Source organism: Sphaeramia orbicularis, chromosome 18, assembly GCF_902148855.1.
Source record: "Sphaeramia orbicularis chromosome 18, fSphaOr1.1, whole genome shotgun sequence".
Taxonomy (NCBI): Eukaryota; Metazoa; Chordata; class Actinopteri; order Kurtiformes; family Apogonidae; genus Sphaeramia; species Sphaeramia orbicularis.
This window is the reverse complement of record NC_043974.1, coordinates 16,671,712-16,698,417: the sequence shown is the minus strand read 5'-3', so window position 1 is coordinate 16,698,417 and position 26,706 is coordinate 16,671,712. Positions and strand designations below refer to the sequence as shown.

Here is a 26,706-nt window from a genome sequence, read left to right as displayed (position 1 = left end):
TTTCTTTTTGGAGGATCCTCACAACTGCCTCCAATCAATAAAGGACAGATTCAAGCTGGGAAGGAAGAGCAATGGAAAAAGGCGACCAACTGTTTGTGAGTGAAAAGAATATAAAGGAGAGGAAAAGATAGAGAAGAAAAGAGGATTCCCACGTACCACATTGATGCCGCCGGAGTTTTCCAGGCTGCACATGCCCTCCAGGGGCGCCATCCCAATAGTCGTCCCCTTGAAAATCACACCGCTGTAACACACACAGACACACAACAAAAATCACTTAACCTTAATCTCTACTGTTTGTGCCTCTACGGCGGATGCACATTGATTGCAGATGCAGTGCACGCTAACAGACACAATCGGCATGGGAGACGTGACGGAGGCGGCGTGCGTGGAGCCTTGGTTCTCCATGTGGTCTCCTGGCAGCTGTCACGTTAGCATCCAAAAACAAAATCAAGGCCTGTCTGATGAATCAAAACAAAATAGGCCCTTTGGTAACAGCACAACTAATTACGGAGCAACAGGGGCCACCAATTAACTGCTTACAAATAAATGTGTGGATGCTGGTGTGTGTGCGTGTGCTGGGAGTCAAGCTGTGATGCTATTACAGTCTTTCAGCCCAATTATAACAAAAGTGTGATCTTTTGCTTAATAAAATCCCTGTTTAATGTATCATTTGTCAATTTATATGCAGTCTGAAACTTTTAGTCCAAAGGCTATGGGTGTTTCTGTCACTAGGATACTCGCGGCAGCTCATCAGGGAAGTGGAGGTGTAGGTGGGTAGATGTGGAGTTAATCAGCTTTCTTATTATTTAAAGTCCAGTGATGATAATGAGCCCATGCATTCACAACAGGAGGGAAGAGTCTCTGCAGGCTTTCATTCCAAACAAAAAACACATGGATTGTTTCGCAGATTGGCTCCTCCTGAGATGAATATGAAACGGCAAGAATGCAAAAAAAAAAAAAACACTTTGTTTTGTGTGTTGTTGTTTTCTTAAGACACATTCATGCAGAACTTGTTAGGAAAGTGAGAACAGACACCTTTGCAGTTTCAGACGGACGGTGTGTTTAATGTCGCGTGATCAATTAAGACACACAGCTGTGCATTGTCCCAGGTGTTTTTGTCGTCTGTGTTCTATGGACCGATGGACTGTTCGGATGCACTGAGCTGTTTCTGCAATAATTCTCCAAGTATCAGTAAGTCAGCATCTAAAACAGGTTTAGTGCAGGCAAACATCTGGAGTAGTGGAGGAAATGTCTACAGGTATTTCCAATCCAAGGCCTAACACATGCAAAATATTTGCAAATTCAGAAAGCTATTGTAGAAAACGTCTAGATTTCTGCATTCCAGAAATGAAATCAGTTCATGGTTGAGTCACTGAGCTCATTTGCCCTCTTTTTCATGAAGGGGAAAAGGAAATTTAACAGAGTGGACACTTAAATAAGTGAAAAAAGAAGTGACATTGCAATGTTCCCCAAAAAATACAGCATTTTTATGGGTGCTCTTCAATAATGAACTTGAAGTTAAAGTATAAAATGGCTACTTTACAGTCATCCTAAAGATCAGATTTACCCATTTTACACCTCACCATCTGATCTCCAACAACAAGCACCTTAACAAGGGCACCAAACTGACAATCAACTCCAGCACAACCAGACAAGTCAGTGGTATTTTTTTTCATAGCAACAAGGCCTTTCAGTCATTTTTTTTTCTGTTGACACAATTTGTAGCATTTTCATACATAATGGTGATTTAAAGCTGTGTGTAAATTATTGCTTTTTTTCCCTGCAGTGAACACATCACACTCATAGTTTTTAATGTTCTGTTCAAGTAGTCATATTTACAAAATAGCAGTGTATTCACCTTGAACTTCATTTAGTATTTGCTCTGCATTTGAGGGTGAAATTATTAACAGATGATCCTTTGGCTGTTGGGATCATCAGCTAGACAGTAAAGAGAGTAAAGAGTGAAGATGTCCCGGCCCTTCAACTGCACACCATGACACTGGACTTCGGAAAAAAATAACGGCGATTAATGGTGTGAGACTAATCATTTTTTGCCACTTTTGTGTTACCATTTACACAAACCAAGAGAGTCACAGTTTGGGGCAAGGATAGTTAAAAATCATCTAGTTTGTGTTAAACAGCTGAGGTATCACGTTTTGGTCCATGTGATACCTCTTTGCACATCTTATCTTTGGGACCAAAATGAAGAAGTGTTAAAAGAGACAAAAATTACTATAAGTCTGGTCATGTTGAAGCTGCAGAGACATCTTTAGCGACCCTAAACACATCATGGAGAGACACAGAACGTTGTCCTCACCTATAGTCTAGTCTTTTACATACTGTCTATCTGTTAACAGTTTTACCACAGACTTATCTTTAAAACCAGCAAAAATCATATATGTAAATAATGACTTCATTCAAACAGGATAAAAAAAAATACTCCTCTTCAGCCACTGACTGTATTGTGATTTTTTTTTTTTCCAAAATAAAGCCCCATGTCCTAGCTGTCATTTCTTTCCTCCAGATCCAAACCTCTTCATTACTGTGTATTCAGTCTGCTGCAGAACAGTGTTCTGAGTTCATAAAACACATTCAGTTGTCATTTTACTTCTTTACATATGATGATAAAGACCAAAGGAAGTGGATAAAGCTGCTATGTAAAATTACAAGTCTTAATTAAAGGAGAAATAAATGGCGTTTGCCGTTAGCTAACGTTAGCGCATTAGCTAATGTTAGTATTTTGGCTAACTTATTAGCTTCCACTGCATTAGCCAAACTGCATCTTTACTGATAACCATGATATAGAATAAGGGTTTTCTGAGGTGTGTCACATCTTCACAGCTCCTTACCTGTGCTGTCCAGTTGAGGAAAAGATAAATAAAGCAATAATTTATGTTAAAACACAGCTAAAGATGATGTGAAGTGATGTACTGCTGTAAACAGCAGGAGTTTTAACAGTATCTAATGCAGCTAAAACCTGACAATGGAAAAGTGTACAGTATATATACATATGTTTACAGGTTAAATTCCATATTTAGAGATTTTTTTAATTGCAGCACTTGGTATGATTTAAAAAAAAATCTTTTAAATTTTGTTTTTTTCTGTGGGTAAATTAACTAAGTCTTCCATGTTTTTTGCACTTTGTCTTAGTATGTCCTCCATTATGTACGGTTTCAGTTGGTTGTGTATGGAGGCAGCGTGTAGAAGCCAAAAACAAACTTTTTATTTAAATCAGGCCTCAAAACATTATTGTTTACAACTCTTAAATACTGTCTTTTAAATGAACTTTAAAATCACATTTTATTGCTGATGATTTTAAAGTCTATTTCAATTCTAATGTTTTTATATTTCAACTTGCTCTCATCTTAAATGCATTTTATGCCTCTCCTGTGATGCCTTTGTAATGTAATTACTTACTGTACTTACTGTAATTACTTATATCCACATATATATTCATGTATTTCATATATCATATAGGTTTCTAACTTTATTTCAGATAGTGTGACTTTTTCTGTGTTGTGTCCAGGGTAGAAGGCCAGGGCAACACCTGAGTAGCATAGAGAAGATTTCTCACAGGGGTCTTATCTCCAAGTTCCTGACACTAGCCAAAACACTTTCTACACATCATAATTTTCTCATGGGAGACATAAGACTACATGGGGATGTGTATTTTCGGGTTCAGACCATTTCAGTCTTTTGTCTGATTGATATCTCTTTCTATGGAGCTCCAAATAAAGTGATTTCTTTGACACTGAACATATGAACTTATCCTTCTTATCCTTATTATAGACGAATTAGTAGAGCAATATTTTTCCGTAACACCTTTATGTTTTACGTAAAGCACTTTGAATTGTCCTGTACACGAAATGTGCTATACAAATAAACTTGCCTTGCCTTACATCAGTGGTTCTCAATCTTTTTCTGTCGGGCCCCCCTTTGGAGCATGAAAAATCTCCAAGCCCCCCTCAACCCCAACAACATTGTACCTGTAGTGCGATTATTAGTTTTATTGAAAGAAACATCAATATCGTAAGAATACTTTTTGCTTTTCCTTGAATAATTTGTTGTGCAAATTAAAAATAACGTAGATTTTTGATTGAACAATACAAATGAACTCAACAAGACTGCTCCCTGAGATATTATTTTTCAAAATAAAAACAGGAAATGTGTAATTATCTTACAACTATGACAATAAGGTACTTTTTTTTTTAGAACAACAAACACATTTTGGTAACAAAGATGAACATTTTAACAATATCAGTGGCTGCAATGAGCCCGTTTACGTTGCACATCTGAGAACATCAAAGTGCAAACTGTACAAACTGTGCAAAAACAGAAATATTGCACATTTTTCTTTTCCAGTCCAATCCTTGTCTACTCTCCAAACCTAAACTCTTTGTCTAGTCTAGTGACAGATCACCATGGTAGTAGATTTGTTTGTTGTACGTCCCTAAAATGAGTCCAGGGTGCTCCAATGCTAAAACATTAGTTCCACCTGCTACATGTTAGAACCTGAAGAAAAAATAAACACCTAGGAATGATCCCATGCCCCCCCTGGCAAGCCTTTGCGCCCCCCCAGGGGGGCCCACCCCACTTTTTAAGAAACACTGCCTTACATTGTGGGACAATAACGTGAATGTTAAAACTTGAATTTATCCCCTTCTTAAGAGCAAAGTTCTAGTAAACATACATACAGGCTCCAGGATCTTATGGCACCATTGACGTCAGACTTATCAACCGCATACTTACGTTAGCAGCTGGGCGTTGTCGTGTTTCTTGCGTGATTTCAGCTTCTGCCTCCACTGAAGGAAGGACCAGAGGGTGGCGTTGGGCTCCTCTGTGACGATACATTGATCCCTATCCGTCCACACTTCCAGACCAATCAGAGGCACGCGGATGTTTAAAGCCCTGTAGAACTAAACACACACACACACACACACACACACACACACACACACACACACACACACACACACACACACACACAAACAGTATGTGTAGCAACAAATAGAGCCTCCCATTATCTTGTATAACATATTCTGGTCACACAAGCCAATTTGTCCAGTGAGGGGCATTTGAAGGACAATATGGATTAACCTCAAAGGGGCCTCACACCACTGTCGGTATTGGTTGACATTTTTCAGTCTCTAATCATTTAGTTGGAACATAAACCCAACAAACACTGGAGTAGATTAGTAATGGATAACATCGAGATATGTGATGAAAGTCCAACACCGTCTATTAGCTTGGTGCATCTAGCTGTTTGCTCTCTGGAGAAGCCATCAGCCTTACCTTATCCACGTAATTGGCAATTTCCATTATCCTCGTCTTGGTTTTCTCGTAGTCTTTATTCTGCCGTTTAAACTGTGTGACGGAGGAGATGGGGTAGGATTAGCAGCACGAATAAGGCTCAGAGACCTTAAATATTAGGGGCTATCCCTTTAAAAGTTTACCGCAAAGACTAATGATACATAAAAACAGCACAATACCCAACAAGTCCTGCTTTGTCCATTCTGCTCCAGTCCATCAATGCAATTATACCAATTACAAAGCACTGTTGTTATTGGTCACCATGTGCTGTTACCATGGCTCTAATGTAGCTGACAGACTGAAAGACCTTTATGGAGATATAGGATCTCATCACTGTAGCTTAGAGTCTATTCAAAAGCACTTCCATCTGTAGATTCCACCTAAACATGCCCACTCATTCGTCACACAAAACCCTCCACTTGCTTCCGACTGTCAGAGCTTTTAGCATGAAAGGGTTCCATTAGCCTGGATGAGATAAGTGTTTAAGATGTGGCTTGAATGTCCGTCCTTGTGTCGGTTGATGGGTGAGTGACGTCAGTAGAGTGTGTAAAAGTAGTGAGGGGAGTGGGGAGTGGTCTTACCAGTGTGTTGTCAGCGACTATGTACAGCTCCATGTACTTGGTGGTACCCCAGGTGTTCCTTTTTACCTGATATTAAAGACAAGAAAGAATAAGGTCAGCGACTAAATATAATTACAAAAATATACACAACACACAAATCAAAAAGAGATAAAAGAACACCAGTATTAAAGTAGTTAAGTGGGCCAGATTTCCCTCTAAAACAGTCTTTAAGTACTCCTACTTGTATTTAAGAAAATCTGAACTGAGCACCCACACACATACCAAAAGAATTAAATGACTCATACATTGTCTTATCAGTTTCATTTTTTACAGAAGCATAAAAAGCACAATACAACCACCAACAAAAGCAAAAACTACACGCAAATCATCAACAAAAATCAACCAAATCATGGACCAAGTTATTTTTCATTAGAGTAATGAATACATTTTCTTAACTGTAGGTTGCTTTAACATAACGTGCTGCACACTTTTATTCCCCCTCGGCCAAATACAGTGGAAGATTCTGTTGGAAGTCGCTGCCCTATAATTTAGATTAGACTGTCTTTGTGTAAGACTTATTACTTACATATTTATATTTGAAAGTACTCAGATATTAAGGCTGAATCCTAATACACCCTCCCCCTCTGGGCTGAGATTTTCCAGGACCACACTATGAATGGAGTGGGGGATGGGGGCAGGTGAAATTTACTCCATGTTGATTTTTTTTTTTTTTTTCATGATAAGTGTTTTAACTTGTACCACTACATTTCTCAAAGATCCCCAAGTGTTTGTCAGATTCTGCTTTAACTGTTACTCCGGAAAAAATAAAATAAAATAAAATAAATAAGACTAAATGAGACTTTTACTATGATACTTGTCGATACCCACTGGTACCTGCCCTAATTATAGATGCATAAAAAACAACAGGAATGGTATATGATCTGTGAGGTGAAGGTGTGATGGTCCAGTGTCCCAATACTTTGGTGTATCAGTATCTATTTCATGGAAAGACCCAACCAGACATAGTGTAAGATAATATAAAATCGGAAGCAAAATGTGTCTGACATGGGTTTACAGAGAGAAATTTGTATTCTCAGACACACAGCTGCTTCTGTACAGCACTGAATAATTAAAGTGTATAATTAAAAATAATACATCATATCATATAACTATAAAAAATATAGATACACCATAAATTATCCAAGATCAATACTAAAAATCAATAAATATTCATAATTCTGTGAAATAAATGATCTAAATGACCAAATAAATGACACATCGTAAATGAATAAATGATAAATATAATCCAGAACAGTGAACAATCAGGACCGTCCACAGTGACAGAAATCGATGTTTACATCCAGGCAGTGGTATGTTTGTGCTCTGGAGCACCTGCCTGAGGGAAGGATATTATTTTTCAGGCCTGAGGGAAGATGTTTTCCCTCAAATATGGTCTGCAGATCTGGGGTTGTTTGACTCCCAGGATCCTCCTGGACCTTGATGTGAGGCCTCTGACCTGGACCTTTAACAGCACCGACAGCTGTGATTCCAGAAGCAGAACGCTCTTTATTACATGTTTTTTTTTTTTTTTTTTTTTTTTTCAGGATCTCACTCCATGAACCTGACAAAAGAATAATCCCTTTTGGATACACGAGTACACTTTCTTTATTTGCTGAACTGCATGTTTATGGATGAGCACTGGAAAGAAGTCACGTATATACCGTACTTTCCGGACTATAAACCGCTACTTTTTTCTTGTTTTGAACCCTGTGGCTTATACAGCGATGCAGCTCGAGTATAGATTTATAGGGGTTAACGGTCTCCAGGGGGCGCTCTAGCAGGAAGTGCAAAAGTGAGACAGACAGGTGGAAGAGGTGATGAAGAGGAGAAGTTTTAATCTTAACTTTTAACAATGATTTTGCGTGTTATACACAAACCCTCATCATGGAAAACACACAAAGAAATGCATATTTTGCAGCTTTTAAGTTAAAAGCAATCAATGTGTCTGTAAAGAAGGAAACAGAGCTGCAGCACGGAAGTGCCATTGAGCAACAACGGAGGAGAGACGTAGAAGGTGTGTGATGGAGCCTTTGAGACTGTTCAGCTCCAACACTGAAGAAAACGACTGCAGTGGTTTCAATGAGCAGAAGGAAGATGAAGATAGCGATCAATGACTTTTCTGGGTTTTTGAACCAGCCGTGTTCTTGCCATTTTACTGCCGTGTTACAGGCACTGTTTGGAAAAAAAAGCAGTGAAGGTATGGAAATAAGTATTTAAATAATCTTTCTGTTTACCATCTTTCTGTGTAAATATCTCATGTCACAACATGGACACCTGCACCTTATAGTCAGGTACGACTTATAGTCAGGTGCACCTTATATTCCGGTGCGCCCTATAGCCCTGAAAGTACGGTATTTGGAATTGAGCATCATGTCCTCAGTTTTTTTTTTTTAACTTTATTTACTTACAAGTCGTGAGAAAGAGGCAAAAATGTATAATGTTAATCACCACTAAGATCTACCAATAATTGACATCCAAATCAGAATGCTTTGTTTCCTTAAATTAAATAGGCATTAGCACAAAAAAAATCCCAAATAGACTGTGAAACAAGCAGGAGATATCCGACGTCATTCATTATGCATCAACATTTACGATTTATCCTCAAGCAAGAATGTTTAATCACAGCTCTCATCTAGAACAAAAACTATATGATAAGTGTACAAGTTACTAATACACCAGCAAGAAGTGGAAGCAAATGAGTGACAGAGTGGAAAAGGAGCTGGAGGACCTTTTAAAAAGACTGGACTAAACCCTCACCTGGGTCCTTTTGAGTCCCATTCTCCCCAGATCAACCCCTGTGCATATGTTCTAAACATGGCCCAGAAAGTCCCCGTTGTCAAACGATGTGGACATGTTGGACAGAGCGGTAGGAGGTACATGTCAAAGCACCGGGCTGGCATGACAAATCTTAATTTGGATTCTATTTTATAGCCCTCATATCACGTCCTACCCCAGGACCCCCTGCTGGAGCATTAGATTCTCAATAATCCCTCAAAGCCCCAGAAAAGTTCTTCAGGACAGCAGTACTTGTAAGATGAATTACCATATTTAGTGCACCCTCTGTGCCATCTCAGGGGGATCTACCTCTGTCTGTACTTTAGCGACTATCATATTTTTCTGATATTTCATTATTATTTTACTATTTTAAGAACAGGCATTATTACTGCCCTTTTCAAGTGATCTTTAGTCAAATTATATATGATCTGTTTAGTTTCAACAACCATAAATTAACCAAAGCAGAGCAGCTGTAATTACACACAGATAATGTTGCTTCCATGTTCTGTACGGAATACAACTTTCTTTTATTGAGGCTGCAACAAATAAATAACCATGACCAAAAATGACCATTTAAGTAGAAAACAAGTCACACTTAAAGTCACACTTCAGTGAAAATGCACAGAATCCATCTGGAAATGTGAACTTGTGTCTATTAAACATGTTTAAAACACTGTTTACTCTGCTGTATGTGTCAATCCCATCAGTGTTAACAGTGTGTTACAGTCATCAAAATGTGAATATTATAATAAAAAATGTATTTAAAATGTAACTGTGAAGGATGCAATCTTTTCTATTTCCAAAATTATCAACAAATTTATGTCAAGAAAGAGAAAAGGATAAAAAAAATAGTCTTCCATCCCTCCATCTGTCCATCCATCCACCCATCTCTCGTCCATCCATCTATCCATACATCCATCTGTCTATCCTCCATCCATTCATCCATCCGTCCATCCATCCAACTCTCATCCATCCATCTGTCCATCCGTCCTCCATCCATCTGTCTATCCATCCATCCATCTATCCATCCGTCTATCCATCCGTCATCCATCCATCCATCCATCTATCCGTCCGTCCCTCCATCCATCCATCCATCTGTCTGTCCGTCCATCCATGCGACCATCTATCCATCCGTCTATCCTCCATCCATTCATCCATCCATCCATCTGTCCATCCCTCCATCCATCTATCCATCCATCCATCCATCTTCCGTCCATCCATCTGTCCATTCATCCATACATCCATTCATCCATCCGTCCATCCATCCAACCGTCTATCCATCTGTCTATCCATCCATCCATCCATCTCTCATCCATACTTCCTTCCATCCATCTGTCCATTCATCCATCCATCCGTCCGTCTGTCCATCCATCCATCCATTACAATTATTATTGTATGATAAAGTACTGTATTTTGGTCCAGTAGCTCACAAATACATGTCTGACATTTCCACAAACAATCTGCTTAAACAATAGTTGAACGTTCAACCGTTTATCATCATTTCCATTAATGATAGACATCCTGCCTTCATCAATATACAGTACATCCATTAACAGGCCTGGTTTACTCTGACAAACATGTTACGTTTCACTGGAGTGAGCAGCCTTGATTAAAACAGTATCCACGTGTGCAAGGTGTTCGACATGCAGCGACAGGGCAGCAGGTGCATTATAACTGCAACTGTCGATCCAAAGACTCCAGGAAGTTGCTAAAAGCAGGTGCATCCTCTTATTAGCTGGAACAGGTTTGCCTGTTTTTAGGTGGCAGGGGTGAAAGTTAGTCATCTGTGGCATTCCTAGTGGTTTGGTTTCAGAATGAAAAGAATTTGTACAAAATAAGATGTAATCTCTAGGGCAGGGGTCTCAAACTCATTTTGTTTCAGGGGCCACATTCAGCCCAATTTGATCTCCAGTGGGCCAGACCAGGGAAATAATAACATAATAACCTATAAATAATGACAACTCCAAATTTTTCTTTATTTTAGTTTTTAAAAAAAAAATCAAATTATGAAAACTCTTACTTTTATGAACTATCCAAACAAAAAAGATATGAATAACCTGAAAAAAAACTCAAATTTCTTAAGAAAAGTAAGGGCAATTTTAATAATATTATACTTTCTACTTATCATTTCTACATGTGCATTATGGATTGGATCTACAAAGACACTAAACACTTAGTAAGAGGCAGGAAATTGTTAAAATTGTGCTTAATTTTCTTTAGACATTTCAGGTTGTTCATATTTGTTCAGGTTATTCACATTTTATTGTTACAGGATAGTTTGTAAATACAAATATTTTCGTAATTTAATGTTATTTTTTGCACTAAAACAAAACAAAACAAAAATTGAAGTTGCCATTATTTATAAGCATGGTGTAATATTATTTTTTTCACATCAAACCGAGAAGAAAATATGGAGTCATTACTTTTTGTAGGTAATTATGCTATTATTTTACTGGAGATCATATTGGTCTGTATGTAGAACCTGAACTAAAATGAGTTCCACTGTGGAATTTTTGCACTTTGCAAATTCATCCCACAGGCCGCATTGGAACCTTTGGCGGGCCGCATTTGGCGCCTGGGCCGCATGTTTGAGACCCCTGCTCTAGGGAGTTGTTTTTCTGCTAAGTAACAGATTTTTTGATATTCTGTTGTCTAAGTGGATTCAGAAATAGTGCATGAGGTTTGGCTGCATGGTTTTAATGTTCACCAGATGTGGACTTCAGTTACTTACTGGTTAATTTTCTTCAGAATCCAGAATGTGTTAATTCCTTATGACACTCCTGTTACTGTCAGTGTCTGGTTTAATTCCCTTGTGCTGAAAACAGTTCAGTTTGCAAATGTTCTTCCACCGAACAAACTTTCTTTGTAATCCATGATTGCACTGTTTGGGGACACTTTAATGGTCTTTTGTGAATAATGCAATCATTGTCGGCCTGTGACCCTAACCTTGAAGTAACATTCAGACCTGACTCCTCTGAAAATAAGGGAACCTACGTGATTAGAAAACAGCTTTTTAGGGTTTCTCTACTCCCTCCTGCCCAGACATTCAGCCTTAATAAGAGGTCAAGTGAGTGGATTTTTAACTGCAGAGAGGACATTTTCTACTTCACTGGGCAGAATGGGCAAGGATTAAGCATAGTGGTTATACTAGTCTCACACAACCAGACACATCTGCACAGTCTGTTAGTGCAATGCCAGCACTGGAGGTACACCATATGGACAAAAAAAATGGGTGTTTCACTGCCAACAGGGTGCTGGGCTCAAACTGATTATGTATCCAATGCTTAATGTGTACCTGTACAGTCATGGCCAAAAGTTTTTGCGCAAATTAACACTTAAATGTGATTTATCTCCTATTAAAAATCTTGTATCTTAAATTATGCTTCTGACTGTTCTTCAGTATACTAAAGGAACACATAGGGACAAAAGTCTTTAAAAAGATTGGAGCTATAAAACTTGCAAAAACAAAATTTAAGTCATTGCCAAAATCTTTCGGCCATAAATGAAGATTTTTGAAATATTTGTTATGTTCTGACAACAAGTAACTATTTTAAACCATGAGTAACTGTCTGGTTTCTCCAGCTTGGATCCAGGAAGAAAAATCAGCCCTTAACCCTGTAAAGCCTGAACCATTAAATCACTGACAGAAAATTCCAGTTCTTTGTAACTGGAGCCTTTATTGGTCCTTCTGAACAACTAAAAAAAAGTTTTTCAAATATCAATTTCCATGTATGAGTTAACATTTTGTATCATATTTGCTACATCGGGTCTCAATGCTCAAATAGTATTATTTTTGAACAAACAAAAACATAATATAACACAAACATGTCTAACAAATTGGTAATTCCTTTTCAAAATTGGTAAAGTTCTACCTTCTTCCTCATTAATGACAGTCTTGTAGTGTCACTGGAAAGGCCAATGGTGAACGAATTCCTTTGCCTTGGTGGATTATCTGTGTATTGCATGTATCTAATTGTATAAATCAGGTTTTTCAAGAAAAAAACTACCACACTGATTAGAAATATTGATTTTACATTTATTATGATACTTGTTTACAACAACTGATATGGATATTTTTTTGTTTTTTGTTTCAAATCAACAGGAATGGGAAGTCCTACAGGCTGTAGCTGTGATTTTTGTTTATATAGCACTGGTCTGACACATTCATTCATTCATTATCTTTTTTGTCAACTTTTCATTCATTTTTTTAATAATTAGTAAACATGCAAAAAAAAAAAAAAAAAACAAAGAAAAAAATTAATTTAAAATGTAGCATGTCTCACGTTCTGCCAGATTTTACTTGTTTTACTCTAGAATTTTTTTTATCTCTGCAAGTGCCATAAGTTTCAGCCCCTCCATTGTCAACACATATTCGAGTTGCCATTAATAAAACTACTCACTACCAACCACAAACTATGCTTCACCAAGTCCTGTTGGCCTCAGACTTACTGGTAGGAGTTTTTAGCAACAGCGTCTTTCCAAAATAGTGTTTGGAGAGAAGTCGTTTTGGTGGAACACATGCACATATGATATTAAAATGAGCAGACTACAAAAGAAAGCCACATAAAAAGACATGCTTCGTTGTCAAAACATAACACACCAGTATATAATTAGACACTTGGACGTTCTTCTCTAAAAAAAAAAACAACAAACTTTATGTACATTATGGAAATGCTTTGTCGAACTCAGACATTCTGTTAATGATGTAAATAGTGGCAAGATGATTGAGCACATGACAGGTAACAATGGATTTGGGTTATTTCAGTGGGCTTCTCTGTATATTTGTCCACAAAAATCTGGAGAAAAACAAAACTTCATGGCTGAAATAAAGCCTAATATGGGAGCTACACTGGTGTGTGGATTGGTCCGTGTCTTACTTCTGTTACACTGATTATCCAGCGCACAGGAAGACTTTCCACTGTGGGGATGTGCATGTCTTGGCGTTCTATTCTTTGTCCAAACTTGCCGTTTCCAGCATGTTGTTACAGCTCAGAGGTTGTTCTTTCACACAATGAGGGGGGCTTTGGAAACAGTAATACCAGATTAGTGAAGGCAGGAGAATGCCAATCTGATCACTGCCTTGTTCTGACAGAAGACGCCTGCAGTTATACTTCAGGACCGTGTGTTTTATTGTTGTACGTTAACTCGTGGTGTTAAAAGCAGACCGTGGTCAGGAAGATCTGGAGCCTCACATATGCAGTACATGCTAGGCTTGTATTTCCTCAGGTAAATCTTTAACAAAGGCATCAGCTTCCCACAGTAGTGAAGAGTAATGAGTCCTTCCCTGATGTGTTACAGGATGGATGTGTTTGTTTTCCACCCAGGCCAGAGTGGAGGTGGTAGTGTAGCAGGTGGGAAAAAGTCAGAATAATAGTAAAAGTTAATTACACGTTCAAAATGAAGCAATCACGCACATCCATCTACCTGAACAAACCTGTATAACACTAACCCACTGTCCTCATTGTCATTTTATGGAGCACAAACCAAATGGATTTTTCCTAATGAGTAAATGTATGAGGCTACGGTAAGTTTTCGTTTCTTTTTTTAATATCTGATGCAGCATTTCAAATGAATGTTGAACTTATTTTTCTGACTTTTATGTCTACTAATTAAAGGGGTTTTATGTAGAGTCTGTATTTCTAAAAACACCAGTACAGTTTGAAGAATAAAGAGCTCTGAAGTTCTGCCAAAGATGTATTGGATTGTAGACAAATAAACTGAATGGACTCATGTGACCACTAGAGGGAGTAGTGAGTCACTCTGCTGGTCTCCAATGGTGAGGAAAACGAACACCAAGGGGTCTTTGAGCAAAATGTCAGAAAGTAAAAAGATGGGATGAGAACCACTGAGAAACAACTTTTAGTCAAACAAACTGATGAATATAAAATAAATAATAAATATGTAAATATAAAATAAAATATAGAAGCGCTGATGTTTTTACCGCACATAGGACACAGATATAAATGAACAGAATGGAGTTTGGCGAAGAAATTGGAGCATGGGTGAGTTTGATTATGAGCTTTATGAAGGTATAAAATTATTATGTGATGTTATTATCTTTGCTAAGTTGTTGTTGTTGATCCACGATTCAGACTAAACTGTGACAGTTCTGACTTTTTTTTGTTGGATTCCAAACAGATCTTTAGTTCAGCTATTGACAACACAAACCAAACAGAAAACAGGTGATATGTGGTTTTACTGTGGCTGTTTTCTGTCTAAAAACAGAGCTGGGTGCTTCTATGAAACTGGTTAAAAGCAGGACAGAGGAGCTAAAAATTCAAACAAGATGTAGACTAATATTATGAAGCAAGTTTGGAAGCACTTTGGGTCCAACTTAAAAATAAAAATTTATGGAGATAAAATAAACTACTTTTCAGATATAACACATTTTTATTTGCACATACAAAAATCTGCATGCAACGCGGTAAAAAGGACATGAAAATTACGTGCTTTTTAGTTCAGCTACCGACAACATGAACTGAACAGAAAACGAAGGTGATTTGTGGTTTTACTGTGACTGTTTTCTGTCTAAAAACAGAGCTAAGATAACAGAGCTATCATGTAAACTATCAACTGAGGCAACATGTAAAAATTACAAGAGACAGTGTCATTTTAACCGACTGTCCTACTTTTTTTTTTTTAAAGAATAAAATGTAAACATGATACCATAATACAGATATGTATAAACAATGAGCTTTACACTTTATTCAGTGAGTCATGCAGTCTGTGGTTATATAAAGTGGATTCCTTGGTGGTTGTGGTAGTCAGATATTTTGTCACATATATTTACAGTTTCCACAGCAAATCTTGTGTTCCAACTTCTTAAAGTAAAAAACCATGTAAAGCATTTCATTAATACACTATAGTCTAATGAGTATACTTTGTGTATTATTGGGTACGGTTACATGATGTTTTTTAAATCCGATTTATTTTTCCAGAAGAAATTAATCTGGAACTAAAGTACTTTCTCTTCTGTTTACATGGAAATGTTAAACCCGAATAAAGGTTTACACGAGAAATGTTTATTTGGTTCTCTCCTTCTGTTAGCTTAGCTTAGCATAGTCACTGCATTTCCATGGTCACACGTAGCCAGTTTTTTAAAGGTGATTTGTTGTCTTTTGTAAGTGATTTTCTGAAATCCGATCCTCCCTAATTTTTTCTTTAGATCTGCAACTTACTGCACTCATACAATCTTGGGACTGTTGTGTTGACGGAAGTTGGAAATCTTTTTGTTGGAAGGGATGCATGCGCTAAATTAGCTTTGCTTTACTGTTTTAGCTTTGCATTAGTTTTTATTTACCAAGATTTTATTACTGCAGTAAGTCACATCGCCATGATTTGAGCCTCAGTTTGTGATCATATTGACCCCACCGGACTAAAGTAATGATTAGGGAGAATTGAATTTCACAAAATCACTCATAAAATACTATAAATCACCTATAAAAGCCTGGCTACGTCTGACCATAGGAATGAAGCCATTATGCGAAGCTAGGCTAAGCTAAGCTAACAGAAGGGCTGCGAGAACAAGGCAGTCGGTGCACTGCAGTGCAACTGATTTGCCCACTTATCGAACTCATTAGTGCATGACAAATGAATGAATAAAAAACAAGTGGTGAACTCTTCCTTCAGGGTTTTAGAGGCTGGTAGATCCCATCAGAATAGCCCACTGGAACGGTTTGGGTTGACTAGACTGCAGTGCATATTCTTCCACCAGCCCAGAATGAGTGCGTCATCGTGACAGGACAAGACAACGAGCATGTGCAGAATGGAAGGAATAAAGTCCAAATGGAATAAAGGGTTTACATGTCCGAGGAATAATTTAGACCGGATTCAAAAGGGGATTAAACCAGTGACTTTAACTGGGTTTAAATTTAATCCGAACTTTTCTTTTTCAACTGGAATAAGGAGTTTACATGGGCATCTGAAATAGGATCTAACCTTTAATCAGTTTAAACCAGGAATAAAAGTTGTCATGGAAATGCACGGAATATAAAGTAAACACTGTCCTGTACTAGATCAAACTGGATCAAAAATAGATATGAAATTCTGCTGGAAGATCTACCCTCTGTCTGACAGTGTTTTCCCACAGTTATGGCAAGATATAATACAATATGCAAAATTCATTCATTCATTTTCTGAACCCACTTTATCCTCACTAGGGCCATGGGGTCGCTTGGAGCCCATCCCAGCTACTTATGCGGGGTTCACCCTGGACATGTCACCAGTTCATCACAGGGCTGACATATAGAGACAAACAATAACCCTCACATTCACACCTATGGGCAATTTAGATTAGCCCATTAACCTATCAGTGCATGTCTTTGGATGGTGGGAGGAAGCCAAAGTACACTGGAAGAGAACCCACACAGACATGGGGAGAACATGCAAACTCCACACAAAAGGTCCCACCCCCATCGAACCCAGGACCTTCTTGCTGTGAGGCACGAGTGCTATCCACTGCACCACCGTGCCCTCCCTAATATGCAAAATTATATTGAAAAAACACAGGTTTAATAGTGTTCACCACATGATACAAATCTCTACAAGGTTACTAGTGTTTTCTCTTTTTAATCAAACAATGTGTACTCTAAGTATTAAAGGAGCAACAGAAACACTGGAAGTCAAGCAAGAGGAAGCTTTTAATTTCATTAATTTAATCTTGTAAGTAAATCCTCTGAGCTAATTTGCTTTTTCCCTAAACCTAATTTTCTGTTGTAGTCGCAAAAAAAAAAAAAAAAAAAAAAAAACAGCAAACAAGCAGATAAAAGGCACAACAGAGCAAAACGTCTAATCAACAGTAGTGTTTCAATGTCAGACTTTTCTCATTGTGATTTTGTTACCGTTCCGGTTCCAGTGAACGGGGTCAGATGAGATTATTGGACCCGACAGACGAAGCGTTTAACCTCACAGTGTGAAAGTGGCATCTGAACGGCTCCGACTCTCAGATGTGTTAAGTACGCTGCTCTGTTTACTAATCTTTATCGCTCCTTCCATCTCTCCATCACTGAGGTCCCACCTTCCTAATACTCCATTACAGCCATTAGAGGAAAAACTCAGCTGTAATTAAAAGTCATTGATTTAAGTGCAGCCGTGGCCCGGTCTAGACTTAACTCAGAGATTACCCACTAGTGGGCATATCTGCGATGGCAGCCAGTGGAGCTCACACACACACACACATACACCCACATCCCCACTAATGCATTCATATTATTTATTCGAGAGGCAAATAGTGGCAAAAGGCTTGGGGACTCAGTCTGGGGCCTGGTGTGACTGGCATTTCTGCATAACGACACAGGATTAATGGGTGGCAGTGGAGGGAACTGGGAGAGCCGAGGGGTATGGTGCAGCAGGGAGGAAAATAACAAAATATGGCCGAGGATTGATAAAGAGCTTTAGCATGCAATGAGGAGAGAAAGATGACGAGAGTTTAAAGTGATTGAGAACATAAACTGCACAACAAAATATGGGAATAAATATGAGAAGAAAAGCAGAGAATGTTTCTTTGTCTAGACAGAAGAAGGGGTGAAAAAAAGCCCCCTGAGAAGCTTGTTCATCATCCATAACTGCAGCTCTGAGAACTCGACTGGTGTTCAGTCCTTCCTCTGTGTGAAGTCACAGGAAATAGACTCATATCAGCGACATAAACCGAGCTCAAGAGCTGAGTCGAAGCTATAATTCGCACCATTTCCTAGAGGTGCAGGTGTGATTTTATGCCCTAAAATGGCAGCGAGAGCATTTCAAGGCTGTCTTTGCATATGATGAACAGCGTTTCCTCTTGCATGTGTTTGTGTGACTGGGTGATTTTATTTTGTACAAAAGAAAAAAAAAAAAAAGTATCAAACCTCAGGAGAATTATGACTCAGTCCATCAGAAGTAGTGAATGGTGTCTGGGGATCAGTGGGCTTAGGGTTAGATGACAGGAACATGTTATGTATTTTGCCTATTTTATCTGTTATGAAAGCAACATGGAAAGCAGAGTATGTAGAGTAAACATGATCATTAAAAATCAACTGCTTAGCTTCTGTAACTTTACAATGAGATCACTTGCTCTGACAGAGGAGCGGTCAGTTATTTGTGTTTTCTGTCATCATTAATATTCTATGTGTGCTGGCCAGGGCCAGATTAACACGTCATTGTACCCTGGGGAACAATATTCAAGGGCCCCATCATCACAACCCCAGAATCCCTATAATCTGGCAAAATACAGAATAAATTCCAGGAATATATGTAAATATACCCCATACTTCAATTTCTAACTATCATCAAATGCATTTTGATGTACAAATGTGTAAATGCTCGTAGAACTATAAGTGCACCACTATAGCCTCTTGTCAAGGCCACTCACTTGCATATGATATGAAAACAAAACACATTAGCATCAGTATAATCTAAAATTGATCCACTACATTAGAAAGAGAGGGAAGTGTCCTCCATTTTCACAAAAAATAAATACGAAACCATTTCCAAAGTATCCAGTATTTATTTAAGAACACTTTTTGCGGACAGTTTCATTTATAAGCAAAAGATAACCAGACATTTTTGTTATGCCCGAGCTACCCAGGGCCCTTCAGAGGTCGCGGGCCCCCGGGCAATTGCCCAGTTGCCCATATGGTTAATCCGGGCTTGGTGCTGGCGCTAACTTTACTTTAGAGCAGGGGTGTCAAACTCATTTTAGTTCAGGGGCCACACTCACCCCAATTTGATCTCCAGTGGGCCGGACCAGTAAAATAATACCAGTGAAAAAAGTAAAATTATATTACGATCAGGTTTACCTCTACAAAGTTTCCTTAAAAATCTGAATAACATGAACAACTTGAATCATCTTAAGAAAAACAAGTGCAATTTTAACAATATTATGCCTTAGTTTGATCAGTTTATCATTTACAGATGTGCATTACAATTGCACAAAACATTTAGTAACAGACAGAATATTGATAAAATTGCATTTACTTTTCTTAAGACATTTCCGTTTGTTCATATTTGTTCAGGTTATTCACGTTTTTTGTAAAAGTATAGTTTGGTAATGTAAACATTTTCATGTAATTTTACTTTTTTTACACCAAAAAAACAAAGAGAGAATTTGGGGTTGTCATAATTTATAGGTTATTATGATAATATTTTACTGGTTCTGACCCACTTGGAATCTAATTGGACTGTATATGTCTGTATGTGGAACCTGAATTAAAATGATTTTGACACCATTGATTGTTAATATCTTCAGTGTAATTTTTTCATTTCACAAATTCATCCCACGGGCCAGATTGGACCCTTTGGCGGGCTGGATTTGGCCCCTGGGCCGCATGTTTGACACCTGTGCTTTAGAGCATAAAACGTTGTCAACAAAACAACAAACCAAAGTGGAATCTTCATCAGAAAATGTGATATTTTTGGCGGCTAAGGTAATAAAACGTGCCAAAAAAATAAATAAAAAATCTGAACTTAGTAAAAATTTTTAAAAAGCAGCGACAAGGTCAACTTTTTAATCATATTTCATCTTTACTAATGAAAGAAATAAAGTCTCAGACATTATGTCAAAGGCAGATTCAGTGCTTTTACTTTTAGCAGAGGTGATTAGTATGAAGGTTTTTCGACAGGTCTCCCTGAAAAGATCATCAATAAGCTTCACATTATTCAGAATGCAAGTGTCAGAGCGTCAGTATGTAATAATATATAACAGAATGTGAGGGGAGGTGTTACACAATGTGTTCAGAATGTCAATTACTGAGAAATGCAGGTGTTATCAAATAATGGAGTGACAACTGATCACATTTGTTTGAGTTATTACATGTCATAGGGCATTTCTGGACCTCGTCAGTGGGATTTGTTTGTGTTAATGTGAACATTACCAGTCTGTGTGGACCTAAATCACTGCACTGACACAGTTTAGATGATGTGTTCTCAGTCAGTCAAATAAACTGTCGACTAATTTACAATGTTACCCAACTACAGACATCTCGGATTTGCAAACATGGAAGAATGGCTAAAACTTCTTAATTTCCCTCCGAAAAGATAGAAACAAAGATAGAGGGAGACATTCATATAGGTGGGGTATGAGATCTTAGAAAAACGGTTCGAGCAAGCTACATTTTGAAAATACTCAATTCAAAAGCCCAAACCCCTTTCTTCAGACACCCCCCCCCGCCCCCACTGCCCCCGAAGCCACGCCTCCAGAATACTGACACGCACAATGCTTGTTCTCGAGGGTTCACGAGCGCTGCACACTGTAATCCCGGATAAGTAGAGCTTACTCAAAAAATTTGAGGCAAGTGATTGCACTTAAATGATTTGAGTAATGATCGACTAATCAATTGGTTTAAGTAGGTTCAACTTTAATGCTAAAAGTATTGAACTTAAACTATTAAGTAGAAAACACTAAAAGACAAGTTATTTGTACTTTAAATCTGGTGTAAAATCAACCCCACTATCCAACCATTCAACTCAGCATTTTAGGTTACACTGACTAATTTTCTCAATTGCAGCCAGATTAATTTATCATTAATAAACAACTTTTTTTACGTTAATCAAACTCAAAATCCTATTCCTGACCAAAATAGTTACGAAATCATTCAACTTAATATTTTGTAGCATAAAAGGAAGTTAGCTCAATGTCATTTGCCAGTATAGGAAGTGCTCATAATTTGACAAAACATTAAGATTTCCATTGTATAATAGCAGTTTTAGATGAACAGTAAAGCCATTGTTCTTCCTATGGCTCTGACTCATGGTGCAGCTCTACAAAAATACAAAAACAAACACAAAAAGGCCAATAAACACTGCCATACACACATTAAATCCAAATTAACACTAACACCACAACCCCGATGAACCCCTGCACATAAAAATAACACATTTTCAACAACATGCCCAATACCCACAATGCACTGCGAAGATAAAAAGGTGTGGTCATGACTAAAACTTAGTGATATAATTCCATTCAGCTTAAACTTTTTTGTACTTTCAACTATGTCTACAAATTAGTAGAATATACAGAACATTTTATGGTAACATCAGAAAACTTAAATCATTTAAGTGCATTGTAATTAAAGCATTTTAGTAAATACAAAATTCCGGGCATACAGTGCACAGGAACAATTTGTCCGGCTCCAGCGGCTCCAGCTCCAGCCCTGATCCACACATGCCTCATTCAGTCTCCTCCAACACCCCCGCTCTTACAGAACAGCCCCAATTCATACCTATCTGGCTAACGTTACATTTCCTACTGATTTACACTACCAGTCAAAAGTTTGGATTCACCTTCTCATTTAAATAACATGAGATGGACCGCAGATGGCCAACAAATGCTCAACATCACTGGGAACTCCTTCAAGACTTTTGCGAACCATTTCAGGTGACTACCTCATGAAGCTCATCGAGAGAATGCCAAGAATGTGCAAAGCAGTAATAAAAGCAAAATGCGTCTATTTTAAAGAATCTAAAACATAAAACATGCTTTGAGTTATGTCACACTTTTTTAAACTACATAATTCCATGTGTGTTCATTCATAGTTTTGATGCCTTCAGTGAGAATCTACAATGTAAAAGTCATGAAAATAAAGAAAAAACAGGTGAGTCCAAACTTTTGACTGGTAGTTTATGTTGGTGCCAAAACAGTTTGCCGATGAACTTTCCATCCTAATATAGCTAATATAACCAAGCTCTGGCTCTGGCTTCGTTTCCTGTACAAGTGCTCCAAGCCTCTGAGAACGCATGATTCACACACAAAGATGGGGGAGGGACAAATAGCAGATGAGTTTGATAGACATATCACTGTTCAATCATTTCGATTGGGCGCTCAAAGTGATTGGATGGTGTTTTTTCAGTCCTGTCCGTTCCACAGGTGACTACATTTTTTTTTTTTTTTGTGTTAGAGCAGTGGTTCCCAACCTTTTTTGGCTCGTGACCCCATTTTAACATCACAAATTTCTGGCAACCCCAGACATTCAAAACAGAGACTTTTTCTCTTTTTTTTTTTGCTAAAACTAATTTGTTTTTGATCATGTAATAGTTTGCTATACTATGTTGCAAATAAACATTAATTTTAGACGACATTTAGTCTATATAATGTATATTATTATGGACGGAGGCAGAAAAGCCAGGTGTAGATTACTGCACAAAGTGAGAATTTTCTTTTCCTTGGTCAGGATATGTACAGTCAGTCCAGCTTGGATTTACAAGGCTGACAATTAATACTGAACAAACAAGAACTCAAACGATGAATTATGAAAGAGCTGCAGCATCTGAAACTGACCACAATGAACATTTAAAAGAAACAGTACCACAGTGCTTCAGTTTCAGCTTCACAGTTTGTCATGTCTTTTATGTATTGGGATTGTCTCTCTCAACTCATCGTATACTTTTGGGTTTTTGGGTTGGGTAAGGGTTTTTTTTTTTGTTTGTTTGTTTGTTTTTATTAATTACTAGAAATTTCAGGCGACCCCATTTGAATTCCAGGCGACCCCACGTGGGGTCCCGACCCCAAGGTTGAGAAACACTGTGTGTTTAATTAATCGGTTGTAATCGGGGTGTGAAGGGGATTTTAAGCAACATAGTAAAAAAAATGCTCCAGGAAAACATCTCACACCCCACCGTCAAGTAGCTTCTAATTCTACATTTTGCTTCATGCAGATTTGTGTTAAATGAATCCAAACATAAAGTACACCAGTTACTGTCACTCACTGTGTTGTAAACATGTGCTCGTACATTAGTGTCATACAACTGTGTGTTTGTGTTAGGGTAAATGTCACACACGGTGCTGCCACATCTGTGTAACATCAAAGCTGAACGGTGCACACAATAACATGTGGTGTGATTGTCATATGTGTGTCTATAAAGCCTTAGTTTTCACTTTGTGATTTCCTCCCCTTTCCTGTACAAAGACTCCACTTTACAACCACACTCTGAGAAGATTCTTTCAAAAACATCAAGGCAGAAGAATCCAAGGATCCTTATTAAGACGTCCTTTTTTGTCTGCTTGTAGTTGTTTCAGAACCTGGCTTTGCCCAGTGGACAATCATTTTATGCCTGAAGCTAAAAAAGACGGTGAAAAAGCAATGTGTCTGCCTCTATGGTGCTGACTCTGAGTCTGATAATCATTCTGTTTATGTGGTTTATTAAAGGGAATATAAAAAAGGGTCACATAAATGATAGGTCTGTAATGCATCAGGTCATCAGGAGGCAATCTGTATTCAGTTCTATTAAAATGATAATGTCATTCCTTATATATCCTCCTGACACCCAGGAAAGTAAAAGTTTTGGCTTTTCACATTAAACAACTGTCTTGATTGGAAACAGTATAATGCAATATTTTTTTTTCATATTTATATTTTTTAATAGAGTGTCATTTGCAGTGGACAGCCTTTTCTTTTCTTTTCTTTTCTTTTCTTTTCTTTGCTTTGCTTTGCTTTGCTTTGCGACAGCTATGGCCTAGATGGCTGGAGAGTCAGCTTGTGACTGAAGGGTCACTGGTTCGATTCCCTGGACTGGAGGAGAGTTGTCGGCTGATGTGCTCTTGAGCAAGGCACCCAACCCCCCTCATTTGCTCCCCGGGCACCTGACATAGCAAGCCCACTGCTCCTAGCATGCAGTGTGTGTGTGTGTGTGTGTGAGATACCTGATCTAGTGATGGCTTAAAGGCAGAAGACAAATTTTGGTGTGTGGCGCATGTTTACGTGTGTGACAAACTACTACTGACAAAATATTCTCTTTTCTTTTCTTTTCTTTTCTTTTCTTTTCTTTTCTTCTATTCTATTCTATTCTATTCTATTCTATTCTATTCTATTCTATTCTATTCTATTCTTTTAGCTGTGAAACTCTTTACAAACTCTACACAGGACAAAAATGCATTGCTGGATATTAGGGATGTAACGATATGAAAATTTCATATCACGGTTATTGTGACCAAAATTATCACGGTTATCATTATTATCGCAGTATCGTTGAAATTGTGCTCAAAATGTTCAAAAAGTACTTATACACACACTGAAATAATTTTGAAACCAAGCTGTATTTTGAAAAAAAAAAAAAAAAAATCAATTAATGAATTAATTTAATTAAATAATAGCCACAATGTACTTTCTGTTGGCAGAAACATTCAAATATTAACATGTAAACAATCAAATATACAAATGTGCATTAAAGATGGCACCTTATGGACACTGTTTGACCATTTTCTATATCAAGTTTGAGTTTCTTTTTCATAGATAGATAGATAGATAGATAGAGAGAGAGCCTTGAGTGCTGCTGCTTCTCCAGGAAATGTGCAGTACCGTGAGTTTTCAAAGTGTGGTAATCAAACATGGTTATCATGATAATTAGAATTTAAACGGTAATACTAACTTTTGGGAATCTTACCGCGATTTATCGTCATACCGGTAATCGTTACATCCCTACAGGGTATATAGGCCAATCAAGTGACAGACATTTAATGACACGTAAATCATTTTCACACCTAATAGTCTGGGAGAATCAGTGCAATTGAACTGAATCTCCTATTCCTCTCCTCACCTGTGGTGGAGCTGCATCGAGAAGGAGACAAGACAAACATTGACGAAGAAACCTCGCTTATCTTGTGGGTAATGCAGGGCAACTTCTGTTTCTGCCACATGTAAACACAACATGGAGCTGAATTGTAGCACTTGAACCAAGGTTATAATAGTTTTGGATTTTTGATTATAGATTAGTTTTATTTAGTTTAGACTTTTTTTCCTCTAATTCAGTTAGTTTTAATTAGTTTTTAGAGCAGGTTTGCTAGTTTTTATTATTATTATTATTATTATTATTTTTTCTAAATGCTTAGTTTTAGTTTAGTTCAGTTTTAGTTTTAGTTTCTATTTAACAAATGTAGAGTAATGCAGGCAGGGAAAGGCAAAAACTACCGACAGAAGTAATAAAAGCGTCTGAAAAACGTCAAAGTGGAAGCAAATGCACCTAAAATGTTACCCGGAACATTTTATTTGGGAGGCGGGTCATTGAATGAGCAGAGACACAAAAATATGTATAGTATCATGTATAAATTCCCTATAGCAGGTTAAAATATTTAGCGATACATAGCTTGTTATATTTTATATTATTTGATGGTTATGTGACAGCATAGCCGTGGACCCCTCCCTCACAGTCAGACTCCCATCACATCCACCTGCTTTTTCATTAGGAGCAAATAGAAGGTTCTTTTCTGTGGCTGTGGCAGTACTGGATCATTGCACCTCATCACCTACAATAACCCAGACTTCTTCTTCCATCCTTTCCCATGAGACTCTGACTACTACACCAGGTTTTTGTTTGTTCCGGTTTCTTTCTTTCTTTCTTTCTGTTAATAAACCTGCTTCTCCCTTCAGCACCGTGCACTTGAGTCCTATCATTCACACCGCATGATACGTTAGTACTAGTGATGCACGGATCAGCAGGTTAACCTACGGGGAACCTGTGGGTCGGATCAAAAAATGTCACTTTATTCGCGAGGTGGGTCAAAATAATTTTGCAAAAAGGAAAAAAAAAACAGACACGCACATCACTAAAAGCTTTAGTCTGCATGTTGTCGGGTAGAGTGGGGACGAGAAGACGAGTCTAAACCACAAGTGACCAGACGTGACGGACTGTGAAGTGCCGTATGGTGACGCCAACTAAAATTGCTTGAGCAAAATAAATCAATTTCATATCAATCCGACATAGAGAAAGACAAAAACAAAGGGAATTTTATTCATTATTTTTACATGTATTAGTTAGTTTTGTAAGCACACAATACAGTTTCAATTAGTTATCTTTTTTTTTCTTTTAATTATAGTTTTCATTTATTCAGTTAATTTCAATTCTAGTTATCGTCATTTCGTTCGTTTTTGTTAACAATAATAAGAACCTTGACTGAGACCTATGTTTCTAGGTGGACCAGAGTCTTCGATCGGCATCAGAGTTCGATTCACTCTTCCCCAAACGAACTGGACTTTCCAAGCAAACAAACTACAGTTTCATTAAACGGTGCTGCTGTGAATGCACCTTTAGATACACT

At 37.8% G+C, this 26,706-nt stretch overlaps 1 protein-coding gene across 1 annotated transcript in view; it reads right to left on the bottom strand.

Moving 5' to 3' along the window:
• Nucleotides 1-26,706, bottom strand: part of adam19a (ADAM metallopeptidase domain 19a) — a 438,676-nt gene that overhangs the window by 103,247 nt on the left and 308,723 nt on the right. Inside the window, exons 7-10 of the mRNA XM_030162481.1 lie at nucleotides 5,892-5,957; nucleotides 5,293-5,364; nucleotides 4,750-4,916; nucleotides 157-241 (exon numbers count right to left, since the gene is read on the bottom strand). Of these exons, the coding sequence (XP_030018341.1) occupies nucleotides 157-241; nucleotides 4,750-4,916; nucleotides 5,293-5,364; nucleotides 5,892-5,957 (390 nt within the window). The remainder of the gene's footprint in view (nucleotides 1-156; nucleotides 242-4,749; nucleotides 4,917-5,292; nucleotides 5,365-5,891; nucleotides 5,958-26,706) is intronic.